The 12473-nt window shown below is 47.4% G+C and overlaps 1 protein-coding gene across 3 annotated transcripts in view; it reads left to right on the forward strand.

Annotated features, from left to right (window-relative positions):
- GCNA (germ cell nuclear acidic peptidase) overlaps positions 1-12473 on the forward strand; it is a 54447-nt gene that overhangs the window by 9284 nt on the left and 32690 nt on the right. For 2 of the 3 annotated variants that reach the window (XM_038417501.2, XM_038417503.2), the window contains 3 exons: positions 1395-1471; positions 2315-2371; positions 2489-2947. In XM_038417501.2, the coding sequence (XP_038273429.1) occupies positions 1395-1471; positions 2315-2371; positions 2489-2947 (593 nt within the window). The remainder of the gene's footprint in view (positions 1-1394; positions 1472-2314; positions 2372-2488; positions 2948-12473) is intronic. The other variant, XM_038417502.2, reaches the window with a different exon arrangement.

Here is a 12473-nt window from a genome sequence, read left to right on the forward strand (position 1 = left end):
TTCTTGTCAGCAAGTTAAGGAAGTATGGGCTGGATGAATGCACTATAAGGTGGGTAGAAAGCTGGCTAGATTGTCGGGCTCAACGGGTAGTGATCAATGGCTCCATGTCTAGTTGGCAGCCGGTGTCAAGTGGAGTGCCCCAGGGGTCGGTCCTGGGGCCCGTTTTGTTCAATATCTTCATAAATGATCTGGAAGATGGTGTGGATTGCACTCTCAGCAAATTTGCGGATGATACTAAACTGGGAGGAGTGGTAGATACGCTGGAGGGGAGGGATAGGATACAGAAGGACCTAGACAAATTGGAGGATTGGGCCAAAAGAAATCTAATGAGGTTCAATAAGGATAAGTGCAGGGTCCTGCACTTAGGATGGAAGAATCCAATGCACCGCTACAGACTAGGGACCGAATGGCTCGGCAGCAGTTCTGCGGAAAAGGACCTAGGGGTGACAGTGGACGAGAAGCTGGATATGAGTCAGCAGTGTGCCCTTGTTGCCAAGAAGGCCAATGGCATTTTGGGATGTATAAGTAGGGGCATAGCGAGCAGATCGAGGGACGTGATCGTTCCCCTCTATTCGACACTGGTGAGGCCTCATCTGGAGTACTGTGTCCAGTTTTGGGCCCCACACTACAGGAAGGATGTGGATAAATTGGAAAGAGTACAACGAAGGGCAACGAAAATGATTAGGGGTCTAGAGCACATGACTTATGAGGAGAGGCTGAGGGAGCTGGGATTGTTTAGTCTGCAGAAGAGAAGAATGAGGGGGGATTTGATAGCTGCTTTCAACTACCTGAAAGGGGGTTTCAAAGAGGATGGCTCTAGACTGTTCCCAATGGTAGCAGATGACAGAACGAGGAGTAATGGTCTCAAGTTGCAATGGGGGAGGTTTAGATTGGATATTAGGAAAAACTTTTTCACTAAGAGGGTGGTGAAACACTGGAATGCGTTACCTAGGGAGGTGGTAGAATCTCCTTCCTTAGAGGTTTTTAAGGTCAGGCTTGACAAAGCCCTGGCTGGGATGATCTAACTGGGACTTGGTCCTGCTTTGAGCAGGGGGTTGGACTAGATGACCTTCTGGGGTCCCTTCCAACCCTGATATTCTATGATTCTATGATTCTAAGTGATGATGGTCTATTTCAATATCTGAACTTAGTTTGCAAGCATGTTCTCATCTCTTGAAATGGAGTTCTGTCTTTTGCTCAGAAGTTTAATGATAAAATACTGACAAAATGTAATTGACAATGAAAAGTTAGGTTGAGAGTGGCTTTCAGTGGTAATGGATGTTTCCAGTGAATAAATTAGAACACTGCACCAGGCTGCTTTATTGTCAGCTTACCTATATCAAGACACAAATCATTCCTGGCTCCCTTTGCCTCATTTTATTGTTTATCTAAAGTTTGAATGAAATCATCGTTGACTCCAGGGAAGACTTCTTCTCCGATTTTACAAGAAAGAATGCAACAAGCAAGAAGGGTAAGTAGCCATCCAGCACCAAAGAGGGGACAAGAGTTTTAGCTGGGTGGAGAAAGAATGCTTATTCTTCAGAGCTCAGAATTATTCTTTAGGAAAAGCACAGAAATAGCTTTGGAAAAGTTTGGTCCCTTTTAGGGTAAGATAACAGGACAGGTTCAATTCTGTTCGCTTTTCACTGGATTAATTCTCTCCTTCCTCATTCTCAATTTCCCATTCCTCCATATGATCCTTCCCCCTTTCCTCTTCCTTCCTGTTATGCTTGTTTTAACACCGGGATATCAATATCTTCACTTGTGGTACTCTTTAAAGTCCTTTCCATATATGAATCTTTTACTTATAAGAAAATCCAGCTGCTAAAGGCAAGTCTTCTCTCTTTTTTTCTTCAGTGCCCTTTCACATGCTGCATATTTAAGAAATAAAATTGACCATATATTGAGCTAAATACAAACTCTTTTGTGTGCATAACTGCAGAAGCTTTCTTTTATCAGAAAGAGTGGCTGTAATACAGTGTTCTCTAGCTATTCTTATCTTCGCAAAAAGAAAAGGAGTACTTGTGGCACCTTAGAGACTAACAAATTTATTAGAGCATAAGCTTTCGTGAGCTACAGCTCACTTCATCGGATGCATCCGATGAAGTGAGCTGTAGCTCACGAAAGCTTATGCTCTAATAAATTTGTTAGTCTCTAAGGTGCCACAAGTACTCCTTTTCTTTTTGCGAATACAGACTAACACGGCTGCTACTCTGAAACCTATTCTTATCTTGTATCAGACTGTATTAAACCCCTTTTGCTGGCACAAAGTAGACCCCACATACATACCTTTTTGATTGTTTATCATCTGCAGTGCAACTGGAAAGTAGTGTGATCCTGGGTGTGAATGAGCATGGGTTGGAGGAAGTTGGTAAGATACCTTTCTCTGCCTGGTGTTTTCATGTTTTCCAAAAGCTCTGATTAACTTACATTAAAAAATAAATGCTAAAGTCTCTGAAGTCTTTGAATTTTTCTTTTTGAATTGTAGCAGTGAAGAATGTTCAGACCCAGAAGAAGCCAGTGACTTCTAGAAAGGAAAACACTTACTCCCAGGAATGGCTGTATCCAGAGATATTAAGTGACAGTAAAGATGATGATGATTCTGTTTTCATAAAAAGTACATGGTCTGAACACTGCCAAGAAATTGAAGCGAGGGGCTTGAAGGACAACCTGCATCACATACAGCAGACTCCTTCACAAAAACAGAAAGAGTTTGATATTTCCAAATATAGTCCAAATTCATCTCTTGATGGGAAAGAAAGAGATTGTGAAGAAGGTGCAGGGAACAATACTCAGACCTTGGCACTACGACATAGTGCAGCATTAGGGCCAGACAGCTCAGAGGATGAATTTGAATCTTTAATAGAGCGGATAAAGAAGCGAAGCATACCACTGACTCCAAGTTTAACTTCAAACAAAACCACTCTATCCCAATCAGCCACCACAGGTAGGAGAAGTCATTCTTTATTTCTGTATTCTTAATCATGTTTATTCATGAAGTATCTTGTGTTTTAAAAATGTGTTGCACTTCTGATATAAACAGGACTTATGACTCATTTTTGCAGAATGTTCAGACATTAATTAATGAGCATTCTGAGAATTGTAGTTCCCTTAAATTTAAATTATCAAGGACCTAAAATTCTTTATTTTTGTCCATTATTTTCATAGTAATAATAAATTTTAAGCTTCAGTAATAGATTTTTAGTTTGGAATTTAATTTTAAACTTTCAACAAAATCAAAGCTAACTAAAAAAATGAAAATTAGTTTCCTACGCATATGACAGGAATTGACATACAAAATTCATTTTAAATGATGATTAAACTCCTTTAAATTAGAGCAGTCAAATATTAAAGATCAGGTGTTAAGCTATACAGTTATTTAAAGTTACTATTCTGTGTTCTAAGATGCTTTTGTTTCAAGATGTATTTTTAGTTTGTCAAGAATTCACAAATTAGCACTTACCCACTTATTATTAACCAACTATAACTTAAGCAAATCTATATCCTCTCCTCTTCAAAAGCCCTTAAAAAAGATATCTGCAGTGTACCCTTAAAGTTATCAGATAAAGGCAAATGGCACACAAGATCCGCCTCTCTCACCCAGGGGCTATGATGGGGAATTCTCTAGAGGATATTGGCAAGATTGGAGGTGCCACCGGGAGCAATGCAGTCATATTGGCCTTCTCTTAGGTATTACACTGAATTTGAAAGGGCTGAAGAAAGGCAACAACAAAAGGAGCCTTCTCCCAAAATAGTTCAAGTTAAACTTCTTGCACCAGCAAGGTCTCGTTTGGATCTGCTATGCTCTTGGGTACTGAGGGAACAGTCTCTTTTATTTGTCAATTGGAAGAACTTGTCAAATCTTTGGATGTAGTTAGTATTTCTATTGCCGTCTATTCGTATAGGGTCCTTTCTCCCTAATCACAGGGCAGTGCGATTCAAGTAGTTACTGATAATACTACTGCAATATTTTACAAGAACAAGCTGTGGACCACATTTTAGCCAGATGGACAGAAAGGTTATAGTTCTGTGGGAGTAGTGCATAGTACACTAAATTTGATTCTATAGCTTTCTGCCTACATACTTGCAGATTGGTGAGCAGAGACGTATGATGATCAGCAGAAGTAGTTGCTCAAGAACTTGGTAGCAAACATACACTTACTATGGATGTTTCTGGAAACAGACCTGTTTCCAACAAAATATATCTCCAAATGTTGAGCTCCAGAATAGGACAGGCAACCAGTTCATCTTGAAGGTGTTTTCTTTTAGAATAGGGAGTAAGACTTCTTTGTTCTACACACAATTCCTCTAATTCATAGAGTTCTTAGGAAAATCAAACAAGACCAAGCCAAAATTATTCTAATTTAGGGCGCCTGAATGACACAACAGTAGTTCTTCAAGTGCTTGCTCATATCAATTCCAGTTAAGTGTGTGCACGGATGTCGGAAACTTTTCCCTAGCAGCTACCCATTGGGCCAGCTGTGGAGTCCCCTGGAATGGCACCGATATGGTGCTCTGCTGGCCTGACCCCCTTCAGTTCCTTCTTATCTCCAGGCCAGTGATGGTTTTTGGAACAGTGGTCTCTTGTTCGCAAGTGCTACTACTCCCTAGCTACTCTATTTATCTCTAGTGTTAGTTAAGTGTAAGTTATCTGTTATCTTTAGTGTTAAGTATAGTCATTAATGCTTGAAGGGGTTTTCCCCTTCAACGAGTGCACCGTTCTCACTCCCCGGCCACCCGTAAGAAGCAGGCCACGGAGAAGCCCCCACAAAGACCCGAGGTGGTAGTCGCACCTCCGACAGGACACGGTGCAGACTGGGGACATAAGGCCGACAGACCTCCCAGTTGGCCTCGCCCTCCACAAGTCCCTGCCTCCCCGGGAAGCCCTGTACTGCCAGACTCCCTGCAGGTGGAGGAGGTCACGCTGCCTTCCACACCCAACATCTTTGAGGCTACCAAAGGGCTCATTGAGATGACGGCGCCCAAGTCTCCGGTCTCAAGGCCTACACCATCTCAAGCCCCGGCACCATCAAAAGGCAAACCGGCAATCTTTGGGCCATCTGTCCCCACACCAACATCTCCGCGCCACTCTGAGTCCCAGCACCACTCTGAGTCCCGGAAGCACACCCAGGCTCTGCGCCGGCCTGACTCGCGGCACTGGTCTTGCAGCCCTGATCCTCGGAGCTGCTCCCACTCGAGGTGGTCATTGGCTGACAGGTCATGGTCCTGCTCAAGGTCTAGGTCAAGGTTCAAGACGCCGCAGCACCACTCGAACTGACACCGCTCGCAATTGCGGCACCACACCTCTCCGCAACACCGTTCGCGAAACCGCGCTGTGGCGTGGCACTGTTCTCCATCGCGGCACCAGTGGCGGTCGCACTCCCGTGGCCACTCTCCACCGAGACAAAGTCCAACATCTCGGCGCCGGTCAATCTCCCGGTATTGCTCTCCACAATGACACCGCCGATCACCGTCTGGATCTCGCTGCTCCGCATGGTACCCATTCTGCCTGTCGGGGGATATGGCACCCCCCCAGCACAGCATACTGCCCCTCCTTGGGCGTCCTGCTCCCAGTCACCTTCCCCCAGGTCAGGTAGGGCATCCGGAGCATCGGAGACACCCTGATCAGGTCTGGGCTATCTCGGATGGGACTCTTCAGCGCCCCACTGGCAGCTCCAGTGGCAATTTGGGACTCCCTGGGCATATCACCAAGCCCAGGGTGCCCCTCCAGGTGTCCCTCCGCCTTCACGTTCTGGGTCCTGTATTCCAGAGGCAACCATCAGTCATCCTTTTCCGGACCCCACACAAACCTTGGATCCAGCCCCAGCCCCGGTGGAGGCTACGCCCAGTGCCCAGGAGGAACCGGAACCAGTGGACCAAGGGGCTGTCTCAGACCCAATCCTGCCGGTCACTGCCTCCTCATCTTCTCCTGATGAGGCGGTGGCGGGTACATCCGCATCTGGCCCTACACCCATGGACTATCGGGCCCTACAGGAACTCCTACGGCAAGTGGCTTTAAACATGAATCCAGGTGGAGGAGGTCGTAGAAGAAGAAGACCCCATAGTGGACATTCTGACACCGGAAGGGCCCTCTAGGGTGGCGCAGCCCGTTATAAAGACCATTCAGTTGAATGCCAAAACAATCTGGCAAACTCCAGTCTCCATTCCCCCACATGGCCAAAGGGGCCAAAAGAAAGTACTTTGTCCCCACTAAGGGGTACAAATACTGTTTTACCCATCCTCCCCCATGTTCCCTGGTGGTGGATGCAGTAAATGAAAAAGAAAGACAGGGTCAGCAGGGGCCTGCCCCTAAATCAAGAGATGCAAAACGTCTGGCGCTTTTTGGTAGAAATGTTTATTTTACTGGTGGCCTCTCTCTACGAATCGCTAATGAGCTCGCAATCCTTAGCAGATACAGCTATAGTTCCTGGTCTGCTATTCAAAAGTTCAGGGAGCTCCTCCCATCTGATTCTCGGCAGGAGCTGGGAGCCATTGCCGAGGAGGGCAGACTAGTGGCCCGGACTGCTCTTTAAGGCTCTCTGGATGCCGCAGACGTGGTGGCATGTACACTGGCATCTGGTATTGCCATGCAATGTAACGCCTGGCTTCAGTCCTCGGGTCTCCCGCTGGAAGTTCAGCAAACTATCCAAGACCTTCTGTTCGATGGTCAGAGGCTCTTTGCTGAACAGACCAACTCTAGGTTGCATAGCCTGAAAGATTCAAGGAACACAATAAGTCTCTAGGCATGCATACCCCAGCGACTCAAAGAAAGCAGTTTAAGCGCCAGCCCACCCAGCAGTGGTCTTTCCCCGCTAGGCCCAGGCAGGACTTCTCCCGCAGGAGAAGCAGATACACCAGGCACAGACCATCACGTCCTCTCTCAGGTCAGGGCCAGGGACAGTCCAAGCCCCCTCTGGGCCTTAAGCGCCCATTTTGAAGATGCGCATGAGGACAGATTATCAGTCCATATCCTGGCCAGTTATTCTCCCTTCCTGAACCGTCTATCCCGCTTCTACCATGCGTGGTCCCTTATTACATCGGACCAGTGGGTCCTCCACATGGTAGAGGCGGGCTATTCTATCCACTTCTCCTCCTCCCCGCCCTCCCTCTGCCCTTGCCTGTCCCTCTTCAGGGACCCCTCTCACAAGCAACTCCTGATCCAGGAGGTCCAGTCCCTCCTCCCTCTAGGAGCAGTGGAGGAGTACCTCGGGAGCTCAGAGGCAAGGGTTTCTACTCAGGCTACTTCCTCGTTCCCAAAGTAAAGGGGGGTCTACAGCCTACTCTGGACTTAAGGGAACTCAACAAGTACATCATCAACTCAAAGAGGCCTGTCTCACCAGCTGGTAGAATCACAGGGACAATTGGTCAGGGACACGTTAGACCGCTTAGGCATTATTCTGAATGTCAACAAGTCTGTTCTCACCCCAACACAAACAATAGAGTTTATTGGGGCAGTCCTGGATGCAAACCAGGCGAGAGTGTTCCTCCCAGAGGTCCATTGTCTAGCCCTCGCGCAGGTAATCACCAGCCTTTGCAACTTTCCCACCACCACGGTGAGACAGTGCCCCAAGCTGCTGGGCCACATGGCGTCCTGCACCGACATGGTGCAGCATGCCAGGTTGTGGCTCAGGCCTGCAGGCGTGGCTTGCATCTGTGTATCGCCCAGGCCACTACAGTCTGGACATGGTGCTGACCATTCCAAGACATAGCCTCAATTCCCTACAATGGTGGCTGGACCTCCGCATGGTAAGTGCCAGGGTACCGTTCTACGCCCCCCAGCCCACTCTGACATTGGTAATGGATGCGTCAGTGCTCGGCTGGGGAGCACATCTCGGGAGCATGACAACTCAGGGCCTATGGCAAGTAGAGGAACTGGCTCTGCATATCAACATCAAAGAGCTCAGGGCAATCAACCTCGCGTACCAGGCGTTCGTATCCCGCTTGCAGGACCACTGTGTAGCGGTACTGGCAGACAATACCACTGCCATGTTTTACATAAACAAGCAAGGCGGAGCCCGGTCGTCTCCTCTCTGCCAGGAAGCTCTCCTCCTTTGGGAATTTTGTTTAGCCCACTCCATCATTCTCCAAATCTCATACCTGCCGGGCGTTCAGAACATACTGGCGGACAGCTTGAGCAGGTGGTTCCTCACACACAAATGGTCGATTTGTCCGGACGTCATCCACTCCATCTTCCACAGCTGGGGGTTTCCCCAAATCAACCTGTTCACCACGCGGGCCAACAGGAAGTGCCAAATCTTTTGCTCTTTCCGGGGTCACAACCAGGGCTCGATTGCGGACGCCTTCCTGAATCCATGGTTTGGTCAACTACTATATGCCTTTCCGCCATTTCCTCTCATCCACAAGGTGCTTCTCAAGGTCCGCAGGGACAAGGTGGACGTCATCCTGGTGGCCCTAGTTTGGCCTCGCCAGTGCTGGTACCCCACCCTCATGGACCTATTGATCCGGTCACCGATTCATCTACCTCTCATTTCGGACCTCATCTCACAGAATCACGGTCGCCTCCTCCACCCGGACCTTCAGTCACTTCACCTCATGGCCTGGAGGATCCATGGTTGAACCAAGCAGAGCTCACCCGTTCAGACCCAGTGAGGCAGGTGCTGCTGGAAAGCCGCAAGCCTTCTACCAGAACCACTTACATAGCAAAATGGAAAAGATTTTCTATCTGGTGTGCCCAATGGCAGGTACTCCCACTCCAGGCTTCAATCCCATGCATCCTGGACTATTTGGTGCACCTGAAAGATCAGCACCTGGCATTCGGTTCTCTTAAGGTTCCCTCGTGGCTATTTCAGCATTTCACCCTGGCGATTCCGGGCGCTCGGTGTTTGCACACCCTATCATGGGACATTTCCTAAAAGAACTAGAAAAGATCCATCCCCGATGAAGCCCCCTGTCCCTGCCTGGGACCTCAATTTATTCCTTTCTCATTTCATGGGTCCTCCCTTTGAGCTGCTAGCTTCATGCTCGCTCCTCTACTGGAAGATTGCCTTCCTAGTGGTCATTGCTTTGGCACGACACATTTCTGAGCTACGAGCCCTCACATGTGAGTCCCTGTATACTATCTTTCATAAGGACAAGGTGCAGCTTAGGCCTCACCTGGCCTTCCTACCAAAGGTCGTGTCCCGCTTCCATGTCAACCAGGACATTTTCCTGCCGGTTTTCTATCGAAAGCCGCACACCACCCTCCATGAGCAGCAGCTGCATTCATTGGATGTTAGAAGGGCACTCTCTGTCTACATAGACCGAACAAAGCCATTCCGTAAAACAACCCAGTTCGTCACTGTAGTGGAGCGGATGAAAGGTTTGCCAGTCTCTTCCCAGCAGGTATCCTCCTGGATCATGGCGTGTATTCGTACTTGATATGACTTAGCGAAGGTCTCTCTGCCTATTGTTGTGGCTCACTCCACGAGGGCTCAGGCCTTGTCAGCAGTCTTCCTGGCACACGTATCCCTCCAGGAAATCTGCAAGGCTGCCTCATGGGCTTCGGTGCACACCTTCATGTCACACTATGCCATCGTCCACCAATCACGTGACGATGTGGCCTTCGGCAGGGCAGTTCTCCGTCTGCAATTTCTTGACTCCGACCCCACCTCCAAGGTAAGGCTTGGGAGTCACCTAACTGGAATTGATATGAGCAAGTACTCGAAGAAGAAAAAACGGTTACTCACCTTTTTGTAACTCTTGTTCTTCGAGATGTGTTGCTCATATCTATTTCATTTCCCCCACACTTTCCCCTCTGTCAGAGTAGCCGGCAAGAAGGAACTGAAGGGGGGGTCGGGCTGGCAGGGTCATATATAGAGCACCATATCGGCCCCACTCCAGGGGGCTCCACTGCCGGCCCAACAGGTAACTACTAGGGAAAAGTTTCCAACATCCGTGCAAGCAGCACGCGCGCCCCTAACAGGAATAGATGTGAGCAACACATCTCAAAGAGCAACAGTTATAAAAAGGTGAGTAACCGTTTTTTTTTCTCAGATCTTCTGTTGCTACCATGAAGGATTTATCAGTCTCTCTCTCTGCAATTCCAGACCTATTGACCTACAAGAGGTTGTATTTCTAGACACTCTCCTCTTCATCTGTCAAAGTCAGATCTGGTTCTGGTCTGTTTGTGGGGGTGGAGGGAAGGTACAGGAGATTCTATTAAACTTCAGGAAACAGTCAATTTGCCTTTGTTATGATCATAAGTGGAAAATGTTCTTTGTGAGCACCCACCATTAACATAGCCCAGCTTCAGCTGCTGTTCACTCTATACCTGAGTACATAGTTCATTTGAAATTCCTGGGGCTCTCTCATATTGTCAGTAAAAGTACATCTCTCAGCCATCTTCAGCTCACACAGCTTAATTGAGCAAAGACTTCATTTAGCCATGATATAGTAAAAAGATTCTTGAAGCGGTTAATGAATCCTTGGGTTAAAGAACCCACACATAGATTAAAGGCCTATGTAATACTATTTAGTCATTAAACCTCCATTTGAATCCATGGGAGAATGTTCCTTGTTTCATCTCTTAGTTAAGACAGCTTTATTATAGCTATTATATCTATTAGATGAGTGAGAGAGCTGCAGAATCTTGTGGCTGGATTCCCCAATTTATGGTCTTTCACAAAGAAAAAGTTCAAATATGTCCTTATGGATGCTCCATCCTTGGATGTGTGTGCTCAACTGGTGGTTTTAGCTAGCAGTGACTGTCAATCTGTACTGTGCATTACACCTCCTTGTGCTCCTGTCTGAGGTCATTATAGGCAGACGAAACCCATTGGCACTGCAGCTTCTTCTCCACTGCCCCTCTGGTCAAGACAGTCCAGATTGATGTCTGCTGCATTCATAGCTTTAGTCATTTTGGTTTTACTTACTCTAGTTTTAATTTAATGTTGTTCTGTTTTATTTGTTTACTTTTGATTTCATAAGCACATGTGTACTTTGGGGCGATTACTCCCCTCAAACTTATTTTCTCTGGCCAGGGTCTTTTGCCTTCGGTTGTTCTATCTGCAGCTTTCCTGCTCGGGTTATGCCAAGGACTCCAGGCTTTAATCCTTGTCAGACCTGCCACGGGTCTTTCCCTCTCAGCCATGTTCATTCCAGCTGCCTCAGAAAGTCCCATGTCCCATCTAAGTTCAAGGTCTGGAGGAACTTTTAAGAGCAGATCTTGCAAGCTGAGGGATATTAGGCTGAAGTTCCTTCTTATGGCATGCTCACTGAGATCTGCAGGGTCCAAATTCCCTCCCAACCTCAGTTTAGGCCATGCTGATGCCCTCAATCTTGGCAAATATAGACTATAGTGCTGCTTTGGAGTCACATTCTAAGAGACAGAGACTCATTCCCTGGAGAAAGACTCCAGGTGGAAGGGGAGGTCATTGCCAAAATCAGAACTTAAGAAAACCTCACGTCAGTACCGATGTAATGAGGGTTCATCTAGCAGACACCAGTCAGCTCCAAAGTCAATACCAGAAGAGAACCCCACTAGATACAAGAAGGACTCAAGAAGCAGGGATTCCCCTAAGACATCTGGATCTTTGGGATGCAGCCACAAGAACCATTCAGATTATATCTTGGCTCAGTCCCTGGTACCAGACTCCTCGCCTGCATTCCTACGGAGTGCATGAACCACTTCTCCGTATTGTCTCTGACGCCTTGCCAGCCTATAATGGAGCACTCCACTTAGCTCCCTAGTACCAGCCTCGTTCCTTTTGTATGATGATCTCTGGGCCTCAGGAAAACCTGGCCCTCTCCTCCTAAGTGGGCACCAAGAAAGACCGTGTCTGCTACCATCCTGCCTGTTGGAGCTAGAGCCTCCATCTGTGCTACTACATTTTAGCACAGCTCACATCCACTGGTACCAACTTGACTGTCTGCCCCTCCATGGGCTCTGATATCAATAGGACCCCTGGTGCTGAGGGCTTCCCCTTTGGACACTGCAGAGAATAAGTAATTGAACATGGACGTCTCTGGCTTTTTTGACTTCCACTGCACATTGTGTGGCTGTTTTTCAGAGAACTATCCACAATGACTCCAAGATCTTTCTTGAGTGGTAACCACTCCTAACAGCTAATTTAGACCCCATCATTTTATACGGTTAGTTGGGATTGCTTTCTAGTGTGCATTACTTTGCATTTATCAACACTGAATTTCATCACCATTGTGTTGCCCTGTCACCCAGTTTTGTGAGATCCCTTTGTAACTCTTCGCAGACTCTACCTGAACCAAGTTTGACACTGTGTCAGACCACAAATCAGTCAGAGAAACCCACAGATGATAAGAATGTTAGGCCTCATGGTCTCTATACATTTGTGATTTGATATGCCAGACTGTGCCTCCATTATTTGCAAGGGTGGTTGAAATCCACCTGTTGCCTAATGAGACATCACCTAGACATGCCAGTTCAGATTCCCCAAGAAATCCTATTTGTGCGCTTATTGGTGGATTTGCTCACCTTGGAGCTTCACAGCAGCCCTCAA

This window comes from Dermochelys coriacea, chromosome 9, assembly GCF_009764565.3.
Source record: "Dermochelys coriacea isolate rDerCor1 chromosome 9, rDerCor1.pri.v4, whole genome shotgun sequence".
Taxonomy (NCBI): domain Eukaryota; kingdom Metazoa; phylum Chordata; order Testudines; family Dermochelyidae; genus Dermochelys; species Dermochelys coriacea.